The 20,508-nt window shown below is 41.6% G+C and overlaps 1 protein-coding gene across 1 annotated transcript; it reads left to right on the top strand.

The window, feature by feature from the left end:
* Positions 1 to 7,871: 7,871 nt before the first annotated feature.
* Positions 7,872 to 14,918, top strand: AVPR1A (arginine vasopressin receptor 1A). Its single transcript, XM_039704211.1, has 2 exons — positions 7,872 to 10,074; positions 11,661 to 14,918. The coding sequence occupies exons 1-2, from the start codon at positions 9,066 to 9,068 to the stop codon at positions 11,942 to 11,944; spliced, it is 1,293 nt and encodes a 430-aa protein (XP_039560145.1). The 5' UTR covers positions 7,872 to 9,065; the 3' UTR covers positions 11,945 to 14,918.
* The last annotated feature ends 5,590 nt before the right edge of the window (positions 14,919 to 20,508 follow it).

Here is a 20,508-nt window from a genome sequence, read left to right as displayed (position 1 = left end):
ACTCATCTGTGAAGCTGCAGTCTAAATGAGGCCTCTGAGCTGAAGAAATAGTGCCATCTTAGGTGTCTGGCTCATCTTGATGCTCCATAGTCGTCCTATCTTTTCCTGCCTTCCTTGTAAAAACCTGTTGAGTAAAGAGAAGTTGTTAGCTTTGGAGACTCTATGTCTTCTCACAATATTTTGGGATTGGAAACCCTATATTGATCCTTCTTCTAGTGAGTGGGCCAGAGAAGACTTCTGTACAATCTTCTGATTCCCGTTGGTGAGTTCCATAACTTGGAAATGTTTGTAATGCACAGGGTGGTAATGAAGTAGCTGAAAGGGAGGCTGTATTAATAGGGGACCACACTAAGTATGCTCCAGCAGCAGCTGTATCCCTACAAGGCTGAAGACTGAAACCGAAAATGGCAGTTTCAGGAACTGAAAGTGGCAGTTCATCTCATCTACTGATCTTAATAACTTCAAGGAATTAATAAATAACATTAGTACAAATCAACAGGAATATTACCCAGAAATACACTGAAATATTAATCAAAAATACTACTTTATTTAATAGAGAGTTTAATTACTTTTCCAGCAATAGGTGTGTTATGTGGCAACTGTAGGGATACACTTGTCCCCCAAAAAAACAGACTCAGTCTCCTGGGGAAGATCAGGTCATCTCTTTTTAACTGCATCTCCTCTCATACTGGTGGTGATGCTGGTGACTGTGACAGTGACAGAAGCAGAAGGACATTGCCTTGTTCAAAACAGAGACAAGAATTTCCTAGAACTCACTTGAGATAATAAGATAATGACCCACACTATTGAAGGTGAAAGAATTTAAAGGAAATCATGATTCTTACAAGTAGAGGCATAGGTGTTACAAACTGTAAGACTTCTTGCTGTATTGTAGACAGGGGACCAGAAGGACTGAAATACGTCAATAGCAGCCAATTTAAAAACAAAGTCTGTAATGTTGATGAATTTTCTTCCATACAGTGTACCAAATTTATTCAAGGTCTGAACTACCTAAGAATTTAACCACAAATGTGACTTTGGATCACGTGTTTTACTGCCATTCCTGTGGTTGTAATGTCATTAAATTAACTAGTGCAATGTTTGAAGGCTTGTTCTGGATGTTGCTGCTCTATTTGTACATGTACTACATCCTTCCTTATATGTGCTCTCCTGGTAATTCTCATGGCTTCCCTAGATGAAATACACAACACTGTTTTCCATATCAGTTAGAAAAGATTCAAAGAAAACCACAACCAGTATGAAATAGTGCCATTTACTTTTGAGTAAATGATACAGGTATTCAGAAAGACCACTGGAAGCAAACACTAATGGAAGCCTTCCATAACAATCAGTTCTATGAAGACTCACTTTTCATTTTGAAGAAATGCAAGGAAAAGCTTTTTCTTCTTTCCTTTTGAAAAGGTTAATATATAATGCTCTTAGAAGTCTAAGAACATTTCAGAAGAACTCTATGTACTGGATTCCAGCTGTAGAATTATGTTCCAAATTTTCTTTCCTTCTCTGCTCTGTGATCTGGATGTAGCTACTCTACTGCAATCACCTCTGTTCTTCCCCGTAAAGCTGACAAAAAATTAAAATATAAAATCTATTTTCTCTAGTCCAAAAAAGCCATTTCACACGGTTTACTAATCCTGCTATTGGCAAATCAAGCATAAGCAGTGCAATGGCAAAACTTACCCAGAAACCATTAAAAATGTTTATTCACTAGACATAAAATTGTATACTTTGGCTTACAGCTTGGCTATATCTCATGGAAATGCTTTTCCTCTCATGTCATGCTACCCAGTTTGTTAGTACCTCCTATCCCCTAAAATTTATTGCTTTATTATCCTTCTTTATCTTAGAAGCAAACAAATTTTCCTCTGGTCATAAAAGGAACAAGTGAAATGTTATATGATACAGAGATGCTAAATATGATGATAAGGGAAGTGCAAAGAGAGTCTGCTTAAAACTGCCAGGTAGAGAACTTGTTTGGAGTGAAAATTATACACTGTAGTAGACTAAAGTAAAAAGCAAGAATATCCCAAGGGGTCCTGAAGCTGCAGTAATTATTATCACTATGTTCTCCCTGTCTCAGTACTTGCCATGATACAATTTATGCAGCAGCAACATGGATACCTACACAAAAGTCAGGCCATCTTTGATCTGCTAACTATCAGTCTGTACCCACACGTGTTTAAAAAACCAAACAAACCCACAATGAAATCAGCAGCCAGGATACTCAGTGCACCACCTAAATATAATTGATTATTCTCTCTTTTTCTCCTTTCTTCTGTTGGCCTTCTTCAAACCCCAAATCTACCTCATCAGTGTGTGAAACTAAGGTTGAGGTACCAGGACATCTTTTGGCCTTGCCTGAGACACAGAGCTGCTGCTCATCGCACTGTTCGGATTCTCCTTTCACATGCTCACACGTTACCCAACAGGCAGCTCCAAAACCAGCCCACTTCCCTAACCTGTGTTTTAGCTTTCTTGTCTCTTGGCTGTCAACATCTGATTCTCCTCCGCCTTCCTCAATACCACTATTTATTTTGTTTTCTCTCTAGAGACACCTGAACAGTAAGAGCCTGTGCTGCCAGTGCTGTCAGTACTGTCAGCTTGTTGCTGGCTCAGGCAGGGACAGGAAACACAGAAAGAGAAGACACATGGGAAATAGGTAGGGAATATGCTCTTTGTTTCTTCTTCATGTTGAACACGTTTCAGGCCACATCTCAGGTAAAAAACCAGCAATATATCCTTGAATTGGCATTCTACTGAAAAAGTGTTTTGGTTAAAACATTTTTAGCCAGTTTTCTTCCAAAGAGGATTGGGCTTTCTATGGAGAGAACAGTCTTACAGAGGATAGTCCTGTAGAGACTGGAAAAATGAATGTTTATAAGAATCCATAGGATTAGCTGGCGCTTGAACCTTCTCCAGCCTGATAAAAACTGGATCCTATTTCTCAGGAATGCAGTGGGAAAATAACTGTGATGATAGCACCCTGAACTGCAAAGATGATGAGAATGCAGCTGCCACAATATTTTCAGTACAAATTATTGGAGAGGTGTTTTCTTTACACAATGGTTGCATTAGTATTCTGCATCAACCACCAATATGGCATATCAGCAGGCTCTTCAAAATTATCACCATGAGAAAACCTGCATACACACAGTTTCAAAACTAATTAATTTTAAACGGCTTTAGAACATGTTTCCAAATGATAGCTACTAAAATAAATTTTGTCATTAACAGAAGCATTATTCCTTTTATTCCATAAAAGTAAAGTGGCTTTATCTTTCAATTAGAATTATGAAGCAGTAATGCTCTGCCAGTGTATTCTTGGACACAATATGCTTTCAGTTCTATGCATAGTTCTGGGATAAATAAAGCAGTTTTGTTCAATGACTGGCTATTACACAAATTCACCATTTTCTAGAATCAGTTGATAGTGCCATTTTCAGTTGCAGTTAAATCCCTCAGAAAAATTGTTATATATAAATTTCCTATATACCTTCCTACTACTTTAAATACCCAAACAGAATCTTTATTATTACTACAGTTTTTTTAAGAGAATTGCATCTCACTGTGCCAAGTACTTTCTGAGACAATATCACAGAAATAACCCTGAAACTTCATTTTGTTTATACTGATTACTTTTGCCACCAAACTTTATGAAGTATTTTCCTTTGGTTTGGCTTAGTGTATGTTAAGTAGGAGAGAATGCAAAAGTCATTAATAAATTGCCCTTAGAAAAACCCAAACTTGTAGAAGGCATGAGGAAGGTAGGTGTTAACACGGTGATAGAAACAGCAGTGTATTGGGTTTGTGTGACAAAGTTTTGGTAAGCGGGGACAAGAGGTACAGCCTCTGGGAGAAGCTGTTGTCCAGCTGAGGAGGGGAGTGATAGAACAGCTTCAGTGGACACCTGACATCCAGTCAGCATCAGCCCACCACATTCCACATATGGAATGAAATTCTAGATAGAAATAATTTAGAAACTGGTTCAAGGAAATAAGAACCTTTTGCATCTCTGAAATAAGAGAACTGAGAGGTAAATCTACTGATTATGTGCTTAAAGCAAAAACACTGAAGCAATATCTGTAGAAGTGCAAAATGCATATTAAATTTCTTTCAGGTCTGGAAACTCTGAGATTACACAGTTTCACCAGGTAGGCATAATGTGAGGAAGCTCAGTTTAAATTTTTTTATTATTCGACTAATGAAAAAAAATTGAATGATTCTGTGGATTTAAGGATTAATGATTTTAATTCTTCAGATTTAATGAGAGATTTTCTGGCTGAGGCTTTAGTTAAACTGTCTCATGCAGATTTTTATTGTGCCTTGGACATGTTGAAAATCTGATCAATGTGATTCAATGGGGAAAGGCAGGAGACTTCACCATGTTGTTTTGATATGTTCCTTCAACAAGGATATAAACACACAAAGGCCAATTAAGCCTTCAAATGCCCATTTCTTTCACTGCCTTGAAATCCAGACAAGCTGCTGTGTTAACATTTCTTCAGGGAAATGGTTGAACTCTGTCTTCTGAAGGCCCTTATTGCTGTCAACCAGGTCAACAAAGGATGCGAGGAAAGAGGCAAAAGGAAAAGAGCAACATGCTGCTTTTTCTGGTGACATGTAACTGCACATGTCCCTGGGCAATACTGTCTGGATACCACAGTCAACCTCCCTGTGCTGGTTTTGGCTGAGATAGAGCTAATGTTCTCTGCAGTAGGATGTATGCAGCTATATTTTGGGTTTGTGTGGAAACACTGTTGATAACAGGGATCTTTTTGTTTCTGCTGAGCAGTGCTTACACAGAATTGAGGCCTTTTCTGCTTCCCAGGACACCTCACCAGTGAATGGACTGGGGATGCACAAGGAGCTGGGACAGTTGACCCCAGGGATATCCCACACCGTGTGACTTCATGCTCAGCTTATCAGGAGGAAGGGTGGGATGTTCAGAGTGATGGCATTTGTCTTCCCAAGTCACTGCTGTGCATGACAGAGCTCTGCTCTCCTCGAGATGGCTGAACACCAGCTTGCCCATGGGAAGTGCTGAATGAGTTCCTTCTTTTGCTCTGCTTGCGTGCAAAGCTTTTGCTTTACCTATTAAACTGTCTTTATCTCAACCCATATGTTTTCCCTTCCGATTCTCTCTCCCATCCCACTGTGGAAGACTGAGGGAGCAGCTGTTGGTGCTCAGTTGCTGACTGTGGTTAGATCATGACACGCCATCATGAAAAGAAGTGCAGTGTGACAGGGATGGCCAGACGTGACTTCCTGTGTATACAAATACCAGAATCTAATTATGCTTTCAGTTAACAAGCAAAGGGACACTTGGGGCATAACCTTAAAGCTCTTTTTTTTCCTGGCCACTTTTCTAAACACTGAACTGGGCTTTTGCAAACTGAATATTGAGGGCTAATCTTGAGTTTCTGTCTCTTACCAATGCTTTCTTAATTTTGTGTTTTCCAGAGGAGGAGTTGGCCCTTAATCTCACCTGTCTCTTGATCTTGTACTAGAGCCTTTTCAGAATCCTAAATTCAGACTTGTCATCTATTTTGAAGGCAGTTTGTGTCAATTCTTCATTTGATTTTGCTGTGGTGGCCCCAAAGTTAGGCCAATAGAGGGCCAACAGGACATTTTTTCAGGAGTCTGCTTTGTGGGCTTTTGTGCTCCTGTCTGCCTTCAGGTGGCATTTCCTTCACAGGGATGGCAAATGAATGGTATGTCTGCTTGCCTCCCTGGTGACCCCAGCTTTTAGTAGTCCCTCACTCAGCACATGGGCTTTTTCCCATGCCTGGTTCCCATAGCTGTGAATTTAAAGATTGGGATCTGGAGCATCTAAGCCTTGTCCCAGGCTCTCTGGCAAGGCCTATCAAACTCATCCTTATTTACTAAATTGTGTCAGTCAAAGGGAGCATTACAGATACTTTGAACTTGGAGACAAATTGCAGGAGACAGCTGTTCATATCTGTGTAGATATTTTATGTGCTTTTTAACAAGGCAGTTCAATCCTCTACAAATAAACAAACCTCTTTTTTTAGCAGTGCTTTAACCCTTATCCTGCACGAGGAATTAATTTTAAAAGCTTTATTTTTTTTTTTTTTTTGCTTATATTGATTTTTTATAACTCCCACTGGTAGAGCAACTCTTCACAAAACCTGACAGACTAAAATAGTTTGACTAAAAATTCCAAACAACCAGTTTTCCTGAAGAGCATTATGCTGAAAGCCCCTGCCATTTTTTTGTTTAAAAGTTATCTTGCAGAATACAAATCATCATCCATTTCCCAGGATTACAATATTGAGTCTTTGATTTACTCAGAGCATTTCTTTTGCCTTAAGGAAGAGGCTAAGTCTGGAGGTAAAGTAACTACCACAACAGCAAGGAATGAACAGAAAACAGCTGCATTTGGCAACACACTGGATCATGTTCCAGTTAGGTTTTTGAGTACTTCACAGAAGCCATTCAGTCTTCAATGTGTTCAGCATTCAGAAAGATATCTGTCAACCTTCAAGCACTTTTACAGAAACCTGTATGGCAGCAGAGAACATGCTAGAAATACTTACCATTCTTAGTTCTGTAGAAGTCTGTGTGCTTAGTCAGAACACACAAAGGTTTCTTGTAGCAGCAGTGTCAATTTTCTTTACCAAGAGTTCAGCTCCAACTCCAGGTGAATCACAGGGCAAAAATATTAATTTCCTCCATCAGCCTTCCCAGTGGCAATTTTTCTCTTTGGAAGGGTATTCTACAAGTACTGATTAATTTCAAGAACACCAATACTCTTAGGATTAAGCAACCCATATCAGACTAGGTGCTGATTAATCTTGTATAGAAACCTTAGAAGTCATGAATTTGTCTGGAGTGTATTTTTTAAATACTAGACATAAATAAAATTCTCTACTGACTTATCTAGGTTTGTTGAAACAAAGGAATTTATAACAGCCTCTTTAGGTATGTTATCTAAAAACATCAATTTTGATCAATTTGGGAAATGAAACAAACAAATACATCAAGACTAACCCTAGGTTATTTCTGTCTGAAGCAGTAAAATAGAATAAAAATTATTACCAGTATCATGCTTAACATTGCATGTAATCACTAGGTACAGACTTGTGCAATGATATACAGGCAACTTTCCAGCCCTTTGCTCTGGAAACATTATTATAAATGCTGTTCAGAGGAACAAAGACTAGGTTGGAAAAGGAGTATTTCTGAGTTGATGTGGGCTTCACAAATTCTCAGCATCCTGAACTAATACAACCACATTTATCTTATTGTCTGGCTGCTAAAAATATGCCTCTGTCAAACCTGAATATCATCTCTTCTGTTAATGGGGGACATACCCAGCAGTGAATAGAGCGTTATGATCCTCAAAGAGTTTGCACAGCAGAAAATCTGTGAGCAGAGTTTCCTGAGTAACACTGTTCATTTATGTAACATTCAACTCCTGTAAAACATGTCAGAGACAGGCAGAGAATGTGAAAGAAGCCTTGGTTGTGGTGTGGTGTTGTGAGATTTGTGATAAGCAGCTTTAATTTCCCCTATTTGACCTGAAACCTGTGGTCACACTCACCAGTTTCCCAGGTTTAACACAAGAAATAGGCATTAAACTGTGAATAATGCATTGAACTATATGTAAAAATCAGGTTTTGGAACAAAAGCATATTTAAAGAAAGAAGTTTGCTAGAAACTTAGGACATCCACATCTATTGTGTGTATTTCCAGGTTTTGAGAGGGTTTGCAGTTTTAATTGGAAAACTCATGACAACTATTTGCACTGTAGGAGCAGGTGCCCTCCTAAACTCCTGTTACTGATCCCCAAGCAAAGGAAGGGTAGTGACAGACTGGAGTGGGTGCACATATCCTCTCAGGAGCTAAAAAGCCCAGAAAGTGTCAAAAAGCCTGGGATAAAGCCTCACACAAAGCTAACATGTTCAGAAGCTTATAATGTATTTTAAACTTTAAAACTATTCTGGAGTCAAACATTTTGAAAATATCTTTTTAATTAAAGAAGTAAGACCTAATCTTTCATTCTTTTCCATTTTTCCTTCTCGCTGTAAAATCACACATTTTTTGTAACTGAATTTAACTGTAAAAATCTTTGAGGAGACATAGGGAGTTTTATGAAAAGCACAGATAGGGCTGGTATCTAACAGTATTTCTTTGTTGTGATCTTATGCGTTTTTGTGTGGCTGAAGGAAGGAGTTTCTAAATGAAGGGTCAAATTCAGGTACCAGTGAAGAAATCAGGTTATAATCCACACTAATAACAATGGGACCAAAATTTTCACCAAGTCCGTTCATTCTACCAAGAGCAAGAACACTCTTCATCTTAACCGTGTTTAAAACAAGAATTTTAATGGCCCACTGCTAGAAACTCTCCAGTAAATGTGGAAATTTTGCTTGTACTTGAAGAAACGTGTGGTTTAGACCTACGCTAAGGCTTGGATGACATTTATTGTCCGAGATGAAGTCCTGAAACATTCAGAGACATTAGGTTGCTTTGAAACTTTGCGTTATTTTTTCTAATAATTTACATCTCCGGGGTTGATCCCAGCGAAATGCCAGAGGCCCAGGCGGACTCTCTCAGGACCATCACCTCTTACCTCTTACAAGTCACTTTGCCTTGGCTCGAAGGCAGATCGGGGTGCGCAGGCTGATGCTGACAGTCCTCCATTGGCTCTGCGTGATTACGGCAATTTTACTGGCAATTATAAGTGCTGCTGTACCTGTCCGTGAGGGAGCTGTCCGGCAGCTCCGTTCCGAGCCGAGCCGCCCTGCCCGCCGCCGGTCCCGCTCCCCCTCGGCGCAGCGCGCTCGGGGCGGAGCGGCCCCGCTCCCGCGGCGGGGCGAGCGGGCGGCGGGGCCGGGGAAGGAGGGGGCTGGCGTCAGGCGCCGGGCAGCCACTGGCACGGGAGCTGCCGCTCGCCTCGCCTCGCCTCCCGCGGCCGGGGGATAAAGGCACCTGGCGCGGCGCTCGGGGCCGCCGGAGGGGAAGGGAAGGCGGGCGGGCGGAGGTACGGGGGTCGGGCCGGGCCCCGCCGCGCAGCCCCCTCCATGCGCCTCGCCGGCGGCGCCGGCTCCCCCCGGGCCGTGCCCTTACCCGGGAATGGCAGCCGGTGGCGGGCGGCGGAGCCCGGCGGCGGCAGCAGCCCCAGTCCCGAGGCGTGGTCGGGGTCGCCGAACGGCAGCCTGGGCGGCTGGGATCCCTTCGGGCGGGACGAGGAGCTGGCGAAGCTGGAGATCGCGGTGCTGGCCGTCACCTTCGCGGTGGCGGTGGTGGGGAACGGCAGCGTGCTGCTGGCCCTGCGGCGCACGCCGCGCAAGGCGTCCCGCATGCACCTCTTCATCCGCCACCTCAGCCTGGCCGACCTGGTGGTGGCCTTCTTCCAGGTGCTGCCCCAGCTCTGCTGGGAGGTGACCCACCGCTTCCACGGCCCCGACGGGCTCTGCCGCGTCGTCAAGCACCTGCAGGTCTTCGGCATGTTCGCCTCGGCGTACATGCTGGTGGCCATGACCGCCGACCGCTACATCGCCGTCTGCCACCCGCTGAAGACGCTGCAGCAGCCCACCAAGCGCTCGTACGGGATGATCGCGGCCGCCTGGGCGCTCAGCCTGCTGCTCAGCACCCCGCAGTACTTCATCTTCTCCCTCAGCGAAGTGGAGCGCGGCTCGCAGGTCTACGACTGCTGGGCGCACTTCATCATGCCCTGGGGGCCCCGCGCCTACATCACTTGGATCACCGGCGGCATCTTCATCGCGCCTGTCCTCATCCTCGTCGTCTGCTACGGCTTCATCTGCTACCGCATCTGGCGGAACGTCCGGGGCAAGACGCGCCCGGGGGAGGCGGCAGCAGCGGGTGGCGGGCGGCGGGCAGGTGATGATGGTGGCCCGAGACGGGGGCTGCTGCTCGCCCCTTGTGTCAGCAACGTCAAAACCATCTCCCGAGCCAAGATCCGCACCGTCAAGATGACCTTCGTCATCGTCTCGGTGTACGTCGTTTGCTGGGCGCCCTTCTTCACCATCCAGATGTGGTCCGTCTGGGACCAGCGCTTCCCCTGGGTCGGTAGGTGACGCCGCCGCTTGTCCCGCACGCGTTGCAGGCGCAGCCGGCTGTCCCGGGGCGCTGCGCAGCGCTGAGCCGAGCGCGGGGAAGCGGGGCGCGGAGGCGGAGAGCGGGACCGGGGCGCGCCCTCCTGTCCTTACACCCTCCCGGCCCCGCACGGGTCCCTGTCCCGCCGGGGAGCAGCGGCTGAGCGGCCCTGAGGGGGAGAAGAGACAGCCCTGGGCAGCCGCCGCCCTCGGGGCCGCGCCGCCGGCGCCGCTCGCAGTCAGGGGCTGCTGGCGGCAGTCGCAAAAGGAGCGGATGGAAACCGGAGTATTTGCTGCCGTAATTTGAACCAGCAACGTTTTCGTCCGTTTGAAGCTGCGGATGAGAAAACTTTAGAAATGTTTAGTATTGTTGAGAAGTGTGCACACACACATGTCGGAGCAGTTACATGAAGAGAGAACTTGCTACGTCTTCTTTCCTGTAGCTGCTGTCAAATAATAGGGTCGAGCGCACCCTGAACCCTTGCTCTCAGCAAGGCAGTCACCTCTGAGTGCTCCATTAGTCAAGTCACCGATTTTCATGAATCAGTGGCAATTTAGACTTTGGAGATATCTGTCCCACTGTTAAATATGACTGAAAAAATTTGGTGAATTTAAAATCTATTATATAGGTAATGACAGGCAGCATAATGACATATATTCTGTTTCCTCATAATGAGAGAGCAGCAAATCAAAATGTTGGTAATCCATAATTTCTTGATTTTTAAAAATATCCCCAAATGATCACTTACTGTAGTGATAGTGTTGATTGCCTCTAATATGGGACTAAAGTCAAGCCTAAAATGCAGATCTCTATAGAGAAATAAAGGCTTGCAGTAAACACGTTTTTTTTTTTACTTCAAAGGGAATTAAATCTAGTTGGACAGATGGTGTGTTTGAAGAGATTCTTTAAATCTATGGAACTGCATAACACAGTAATTATATTTCTGAAGACTCAATATTTACAAAGAAAAGTCACTAATAATTGATTAGACTAAATACATATTTAGAGTATTTGATCTAACAATTAACTAGTTATTGAAGGTAGAACACCATAGTTTTTTCATGCCATAGTGCTAAGTTCCATTTTTCCCTTAAGTAAAATTCAGATTTAATGGACAATCCAGTAGTTAGTTGAACATTCAATACTTTTCAGCATGCAAATTTATACAGCAAAATTCAGTGTTACTGAGAACAGTGGAAATTTTACCATTGTCTCCCAGGGTCTGGAAAAAACCTTTCAGTATTTAAAGCAGGAGCTTATCAACACATGGATACACATCAGTGGAAATGTGACTAAATCATTATTTTGGATGGATTACCCCATAACTTATTCTGTCACAGCTTTTTGAAGTCAGTTCAGAGAAATCCTCATTGACTTCAATGGCAGCCTTACATAAATAAGACCTTTGCTGATTATGTTCTCATTATCTGTTTAAAATGCTGTAGCTCAACATTTAGAACTCGAATATTCAAGGAAATAAATCCAATGGTTAATGAAGCAATTGACTGAATGTGCAAATGTTTTTTTGATGATTAAACAGCTTTCTCCCCTCTCCCCAGATTCTGAAAACACTGCAACTACTGTGACGGCTCTGCTGGCCAGCCTGAACAGTTGCTGTAACCCGTGGATCTACATGTTCTTCAGTGGGCACCTTCTCCAAGACTGCCTGGGGAGCTTCCCTTGCTGCCAAAAAATAAAGCAAACGTTAAGTAAAGAAGATTCAAACAGCAACAGCAGGCGACAGACTTCTTTCACCAACAACAGAAGCCCAACCCACAGCCTAAACACATGGAGAGAAATGCCCCACTCCAAATCGACCGGCTTCATCCCCATCCCAACGTGAGACAGGCCTCAGGGCAGGCAGGGCTTGCAGTCCCGTCACTTGCAGTGCTTGGGAAGGTTGTGGCATGGCACTTTATGCCAATCCAGGGCACCATCATGCTACAAAGGAATGACTAAGATGGCCATGAGACAAAAAGTGCCCCCTTGCTTGATAAGCTATGCTGCAGTATGTAAATTATTTTCTGAAAGTTTTTTTTAGGATTTGGGCAACTGATCAGGAAGGTGTGGCAACAATAAAGCAGTTATTTTTAAAAATAGAATTTATTTTATTTTTTGTCTGTTCCTAAAATACTAAGTGCATTGTTTGTTGCTTGCTGTTTAAAACAGTCAAAACAATGGAGTTGTCATGTATTGGGCTAACTCCATTCTCTAGTGTCAATGCATAGAACTTCTCATGATTGTATGATGAAGTCATGGGGAAAGAAGACAATATGAGCAAGATTACAGTTTAGTCTTAAACATTACCAGAAAGGAGTTGGGAAAAAGTCTTGGCTGTCCAGATTAGGAATGGGGTTAGACAGACTCTGAGTTGCTGGAATTCAGTTGCTCATGATGCTTCATCTTGTAAAGGTCTAGCAGTTCTCAGACAATGAAATTCAACAGCCCTTGTGAAAGCAAATTTTTAGTGCTGTCGATGTCTGTGTGTGTGTTGTGAGGTTTCATTTTTAGGGTGACATTTCTTCTTCCCTTGATGTTGATGGAAATTATTCAGCATATTTGTGTGTGCGTGTGTGTTGCTGCACCTACTATCAATTTTTTAAACTTACTTAAAAAATATATTGGTAAATAAGTATGATACGCTATGACTAGCTCAGCACCGTTACAAACAGTCACACCAAGAAAACTCATAATGAATATCAGAACCACTTGCTTTATTGGTAGGAATGCCATATTTTCTTTTTGATTCACTAGCTACATTGCTAAGTTGTCAAGCAAATAGCCTCACGAGCTCAGAAGAGTGTAGTCATTTGGTAAGAGCTGTAGAACCAGTGCATTTCAAGACACAGATCTGAGAATCAAACTTACAAGTCTTCTGGGAACATATAAAAATTGTCAATGTTGTCGGCTTGTCTTTTTCTATTATTTTTTGTTGCCAGCTCATGAAAATATAGTCTTAAAAATTGTCAGTAAACTGCAATAAAAAGTCATCACAACACATTTGCTGATTACAAAGCATTCAAGGTGTGCTTGTTTTCAATACAATGCATGCTAAATTGACTGTAGTTCATTTATATGGTAAACAATCCTATTACATCTTTCCTTGGAGCCCGTCTTTTATACTGAGGTTGGGTTCTGAAGCTCCTTGAGTAAGTTTTGCTGAGTTTTTAAGTCTTGAGGCTCTCTTTCAGAAGTACAGCTACCTGTCTGCTCTGTTTTCCTGAGCTTGCTGGATGCTGAAATCCAGGAGCTCCCCGGGCGCCCTGCAGGGCTGCTGACACAGTCCCAGTGGCTGCTGGAGCGCTGGAACACCAGCGGGGCTGCATAACGTGCGTGCAAGGAGGAAGCTCAGCAGCAGGTTTCTTTCTTTCTCACCAAAACCTAGCAAACAAGATTGCTTTTCTAATTGCTTGAGGAGATTGCATGTGGCTTTCACTGAGGACGGGGCCCATGCCTGCCTCAGTAATGGTAGCAGAAATTAATAGAGTTTGGTGCAGAATAAGATCATCTTAAACCACTCCAGAAGCTCCCCATTAATTATTTTGGACAAAGAATAGGGAATATTATACCTAAAAGATTTTTTTTTTGTCACTAAAGGAAATCTTGTCTCCATTCTCTTCTTTCCTTGTGTTTGCTGTTGTTCAGAGCACTAGAAGCCAGAGGACAGTGTGGTGGAATGGCTTCTAATTAACAGACTATCTTTTGGACCATCTTTAATATACAAATGTGGCTACAGCTCTCACCAACTCTGGACAAAGGTCTGTGAACCTGAAGCTATATTTTAGTCAAAAAAACCCAGCATGCAGTGATGTTTGTGTGTGTTTGTGCACCTTATGTGTACTGTGTATATTTTGCAAGTAGGTAATTCACAGTTTCTGAAATTGCAAGTGTTTCAAATTAAGTACACTATCCTTTGCCTAGCTTTCTATTTGTGCTACTACTTTCTTTGTACATGAAATATGTATTAAAAAACAATTAGCTGTACTAACAGAATTTTAATGTTTGCATAATTGAATGGTTTTTCTATTACACTTTACATTCATACAGAAAATAGAATAAAAAATTGTGTGTAGAATATTGCTGAAAATAAAAATGAAGTGGGTAATGACTAGTATATGTATTAAACCAAAGAGACCCAAAGTATAAAATTAGTTTTTTTTCAAATACATGACAAAATCTAGGTTTACACTTGGGGCTTGTCAGCATAAATGTCCCCTGTGAGTGTCCCATACCTTATTTAATTAAACTGACAACAAAATTTGTCAGTATTTGATTTACATGCTTTTTTTGTAAATACTGACCTTTTCACATAGTTGTAATATTGGAAGATGCAGCCAATATTTTTAAATTGGTCATCTGTGGATATATTTTTTTAAAAGCTACTTTGGGTTATCATGAGGGTGCCCTAATGGAAACAGAAGGAAATAAAAAAAGTGAAACCATTGCAAATTTAAAACATGGAAAGTTGCTCTAATAAACCTGCATATTTATTTGATCAAAAGCATTTTGGGTTTTTTGCTTGTCTAGATTTTGGAGGGCAAGAAATGTATTTGATATTACTAAATATATTTTACAAAATTAAAAGTGTCTTCATTTAGTAAATTGTGCCCATGAAAAGCTTTAAGGAGTGAACAAAACAATTTTTCTATTATATGTAGTGAATGAGGGACACAATCGAAGAAGGAACATGGAATCAGCTTTCCACTATATGCTGCTAGTATTGTTAAAACATCTAACTGAGCACTTCTTCATGTTCTAGAGGAGTTATTTTGATATTTTTGTTTTAAATACTTATCTTCTAACATAAAACATGATTGACTGGATGAACGTGTATGCTGTTGTTTGTACTGGTGTTACTAGAATTCATGCATTTTAAATTCAATTAGATGGCAAAAAAGTGGAGATGATACAGAAGACAGAAAGGATTTTGTTCATTCACATTAGAGACTAAATTTCCAAAAAACTTCTTTTCATTAATTTCTTTTTAAGCTTGCAGGCAAACATATTGTTGGCTCATGAAAACAAAACAAAACAAACCAAACCAAAACAAAAACCAAAAAAATCACCAAAAAAACCAAACCAAAATCCAAAAAAGGTTCATTTTTCCCCACTGTATTATCAAGACCAAAACCTACAAGAAGACACAAATTCATGTGTGCTCAGTACTTCAAAGACAAAGGTTTTGTCTGAACAAATTCTCATAGCCAATTCCAGACTGTCCAGATTGAAGAACCTTGCTAAAGTTCCTGCATGCCCCTTCCCAGCTCATGCACATGGAAAGCAGGGCAGAAGAGGGAAAGGCCCTGCAGAGCTGGATGTTGTCCTAGCGCAGGTACTGCTGACCCAGCTTTGGGAAGTGAACACAGGCCTTACAACAGAGCTACTGCTGAAATAAGTTACTTGTTGCATAAAGAAAAAAAAATTCTTTCAGGGTTCTCCCAAGCTGAGTTCCCCACTGACAAAAAGTGTCAGCGGGGAACAGTGTCCCGCTGACGCCTTTTGACACATACAGTGTTCTCTTCTAGAAAAGTGACTGCACAAATTTCAGTCCCTTGTGCACATGGAAGACCGGGGAGGCAGAAAGACACTGGTCGGAGCTGTTGTTACTCTTACAAGCTAGTTTTCCATGTTTTTCTTTAGGAATGGGATTTACTGGAAAATGTATCACTTGCTACTTGGGTAAAGGAATTACAGGATAAGTAAATGGACATGTTTCAAGATCACAGCTGCTCCACAGGGAGCAGTCCTGACTGGTTCTGGTGACAGTCCCTCACACGAGAGTAGGCTCAGCTGGTAAGTCACACAGAATGGTTTGGGAAGCTACGCAAAAAGCAAGCAAACAGCAATCACAACTAGTTCCTGCTGAGCTTCGTTAGAGCCAGCCAGCACAGGTCTGCCTCTCCCAGGACTGGTCCTGCAGAAAGCGCCGCATCCAGTTCAGTGTTAATTAACACTGTATCACTGTTCTGGTACAACTGCTCAGTAATTTGCCATGCCTTAGTATAAACTTGCTTAGAGTAACAGTTTACATGGAAATTAGCCTTAGTTCTCTGTAAGGACGTTTTCAGCTGAATTCTTGATACAGTCCTTTGGGTTATTTAATTTATGAAAAGCAAGGCTGTGAGGCCTCACCAGGAGTGCAAAGCTCTCTCTTCAGCTCGATGGTGAGGGGATTGGCAAGCCTCTCTAGTTCTAGGCGGATCAAGATGTTGCTGGATACGGGTGAGCTTTATTCCAATAACGGAAGAATCTCTTGTACAATCCCAGTAATTTTTCCCATTTCCAACACTTGTTTTTCCAGGGGGGTGGATGACAGAGGAGGCTTTGGGATAGAGCCCTTTCTCAGTGCTCTGCAAGAAAAAGGCACCCGAGCTATCCATCCTCAGTTCAGGGCAATGATGATTATCTTTCTCCATAAACTCTTACAGGACACATGGCTAAGTACTGTGTACAAGTTCAACATTCCTTTTCAAGCACAGCATTGGCAATGCAGTCTGTTGGTATCCCATCAGCTTTTACACCTTTGTAGCAAAATATGGCAAAATTGTCATTGTCTCTCCAGGACACAAAGCCCATTCTGGAGGATGTGGAACGGATAATCAGAGACTGGCAGTGACTGCCTCAGCCTCTTCCACTGTTACTGCTCTGATTGCCCCTTCCATAGTCTCTCCTGACCCTGGTAATGATGGCAGTAAGAATAGGGACAGGGGTCACAGGGGCAGCAGCAGACAGGGTTGTCACTAAAGCACATTAATTTCAAAGTGCTTTTGGAAGGAGGACTATGGATCTTATAAAAAACCCACAGTGAATATTGGGAGAGAGATGAACTGGTGACTCAGAGAGCAAATAAAACATCTGATCTCAAAGGTTATTTGAAAATATCAAAATGCTTTCCATTTTTTCAATTTTAAGATATGTTTTATATATTTAGAAAAAGAGCTCCTCGTCTCCTGGGACTGTAACTGCATGAAGCTCCTTACAAATCTAAGTATTTATGCTGAGATGGCTACAAGGCTATGTTGAAAAAAAGGAAAATGATCTCTCCAGGTTAAGCATTCAACATGTGACTTGTAGGACCTTGGCTGCCCCAAAACAGTGTCCTGTGGGAAATATGAACAGAGTTTTCTGGGAGGAGAAAGGAAAAAGCTTAAATATCATTCCCCTTTTTGGAAAGAGGTGATAGTCAGGGTAAATACCATAATACTTGACTAAATCTTCAAGTAAAAAGCAACAATCTTCCTAGTATTTTAGAAAGCTCTTGGTTGAAGATTATGTGGAAGTGAGAAGCAATAGATGAAGAACCGAGAGGACTAGGGAGGCATCTAACTTTGTAGCATTATTATCAAAAGGAGAAACTTGCTTAGGTGCTGCTCAAATGTTTTTCTAAATAAGAACAATAACTGTACAAAACAGTGTAACAAAAACAAAGATTAGGATAGCCAATGCTCTGTCTTGGCTCTGTGTAAAGCAGGCAGAGCTATGCAAAGTAATAAATCTGCAAACTGGGGTAGGCACAGACAAATGCACCCTCTGAAATACTGTATGTGCCAGTCACCTCTGAGGAAACCACAGAAAACAATTCACTTTATTCTTGGCTGAGATATGAAAAAAAAAAAAGAAATCAAATAATCAGGCTAATTTTCTACACAATTAATCTGAATAATCATCTTCCAGAGAAGAAGCAAATATTATTAAATAGCCATCATTATATTTTCTAAATGTGAGACATTTCAGGGTTTCCATGGGAGCAGAGGAGTGGCTTCCAAGTGTTACATGTAGGGACATAGAGCTAAGGATTGAGTTCAGTAAGACACATTGGCAATCAGGTGGGTTTCACTCCTTATGTGATCTCCATTATCTCCAATACTCCAAACATTGTGAAAGCAGGGCAACAAGGAATTATAGGCAGTAAATAGTAAAAAAATCAAAAGATAAATTTCTGCACCTCTATATAATCTCATTTTTCAAACCAAATTGTACTTGTCTTTTTCAACAGAAAAGAGCAGGGATTTAGTTATGTGTCTCTGATAACCTAGTTCATCATGAAGCTGATGATCAGAGGCTCAAGAATCCTAAGCTGTGATATATGGTTACAAATGTTCTTTATTAAAGGGATCGGTTTGGGGCTTATCTGTTAGTAACATGCTATTAAATTGAATAGAATATGGAAAATGAGGAGAGAGTTCTATCTTTGTGTTGTTTTTTTGTTTGTTTGGGGGTTGTCTCACAGATCACAGTGTAAGGCATAGTGTAATTAAACAACAAAATCTCATTTCTTTCCAAATTTATGACACAAGTGCTTCAATATAGGCATTTTAAGCTAGAGGAAACAAAGGTGGAATTCACCTGCATAAATGTACTTAAAATGCATGTGTGTCCATCTGAGTGAGAGTGATTATTTTTGTGGCCAATACAAAACTAATTTCTGGAGACCAGGGAGTCATCATATAGAGGATATCAAGAACACTGCCCTTATCTCCATTGATATATGGATAAAACTATTAATTTTTTTTAATGGCATGTATTCAGCTAGCTCAAATTGCTACACATGTACTGCAGAGAGTTGTCTACAAGTACTAGAGGTTTTTCTGAGAGATCTCTGCAGACACCTCCATATTACTGGTTCAGGATCTTACTTTCTTTAAGGGGAACTAAAAAATATTACCATCTAGCATCATATTGTTTTGGATGGAGTTGATGATGCTATCACTAACCAAGGGGGGCCATATTGCTAAGCTTCTGCCAGCTGGGTGCCTTTGTTAGTTGTGTCACAAGGAAGACCAAAACCAAAATGAGCCTAGATATCAATTTACTTCCTCACACCAAGATGATATCGCTGGCCTTACAAAGAGGGAAAATTCTCTGCATCTAATCTCTCTGTGTGTTCCATCTGTGCATGCTGAACCTTTCCATCTCCTTTGTCCTTAAAGGTAGATTTGTGAGAAAATTTCTAATTAGGCAGAACTCTCAAAATACTCAGATTATACAATCCTAAGGTCAATGTACAACATAGAAAGATATTATTTGCACAAAGAGTTAGGATGGGGTGGGGGGGAAATCAGGGTAATACCTAAAATTCTTGGTAATATTGTGTGGAGTAAAAAAGAAAAATAAGGAAAAGGAGAGTGACATATTAGGTATGTCTGCCACATACTGCATGTGAGGTTCTGTTTCCCTAAGAAATTACTCAATTATAACAATTCTGAGAATATAATCACTGTAAAATGGTTTGCACCAGATGCCGTCAATAATGGTTTTCAGCATGAGCACAAAAAATGACTCAGTGGTTCTGGTCATATTTTCTTCACAAGTGTTTAAATGGAAAGTTAAGACAATATAATAGTTTAGTGGAAAACCCCCAGATTTGACCTTTGATGAAAAATGGCCTTTTTTCCAGCAGAGATGTCAGGTTCATGCAAAAAAACAGAAACAAACTCTGTGTGCCTCAACGTCCATGTACCATTTGACCTGTATGGGGAGGCCAAGTTTTCCTTGAGTCTAGGGAAAAGAAGGAGCATGAACCAGACACCCCAGAAGCCGCCTCAGCACACTCCAGCTCCCACTGGAAAGGCACTCTGGTTAGGCAAGAGGAACTCTGCATTTACAAACATCATTGAGTTCCTGTGTGTATCTTTCCATTAGAGTTTTTAAATCCTGCTGAAGGCAAGGACACAAGGGAGTGAAGAAACTCAGTGGGACACTTGCACTTGTGTCCTTCCTCCTGAACCCAGGAGGAGGGTACAGGCAGGGCGTACCCACACTGCTGCAGGGCAGAGAACTCACACTCCTCAACTCCTGCCCCAGATTAGCAAACTCTGGGAAACCAACCAGACTCAGGAAACTGGGAAATAACTCCCACCCCCACCCTTGGAGTACGGTGGAGTACCCTCAAATGAGGTATTCCAGACCAGCAGTGTGAGTACTCATTTGCCCTTGCCTCTGTGGGAATCTGGAGAGAAACAGAGTCTCTTATAGGACACAAGTGGTTAAAATCCTTTTTCACATGCTGCTAGCTGGGATGAGAACATTTCCAAAAATAGGGGCTGAACTTCAACAATTAAAAACCAGATCATGGAGGGATAGGTCTATAAAAGTGTCTTGTAGATGAGATGAGAACTAAATAGGAGCTTTTCTGGGTTCTTTTCTGTTTTGTTTAGTTTGTTTGTTTGTTTATTTGTTTGAGTAGCACATGACATAGCTGAGATTCTTCTCTGTGAGCTTGTTAGCAGGAGTTGGAAAAAAAGATGCAAATCCTCAAGTTTTCATTCCAGTGAAAAAGACAGAGCAAGCCAACATATTGCTAATTAGCAGACACACTCATAACATATTCCAAACATTTGAATTAATCAGTTATAAAGCATAAATATTTTAAAATGCAATTTCATGAGACTCTGCGATTTATAGTTA

Source organism: Passer montanus, unplaced genomic scaffold (assembly GCF_014805655.1).
Source record: "Passer montanus isolate IOZ18808 unplaced genomic scaffold, ASM1480565v1 scaffold17, whole genome shotgun sequence".
Classification (NCBI taxonomy): Eukaryota; Metazoa; Chordata; class Aves; order Passeriformes; family Passeridae; genus Passer; species Passer montanus.
Note: the sequence above shows the minus strand (reverse complement) of the source record. Positions and strands in the feature narration are given on the sequence as shown.

What these genes read in the sequence shown, in the direction of transcription:
- AVPR1A (XM_039704211.1), top strand. Translation starts at nt 9,066, where the DNA reads ATGCGCCTCGCCGGCGGCGCCGGCTCCCCCCGGGCCGTGCCCTTACCC. An exon ending in CCAGCGCTTCCCCTGGGTCG is followed by an intron (nt 10,075 to 11,660) that starts GTAGGTGACGCC and finishes CCCTCTCCCCAG; the next exon opens with ATTCTGAAAACACTGCAACT.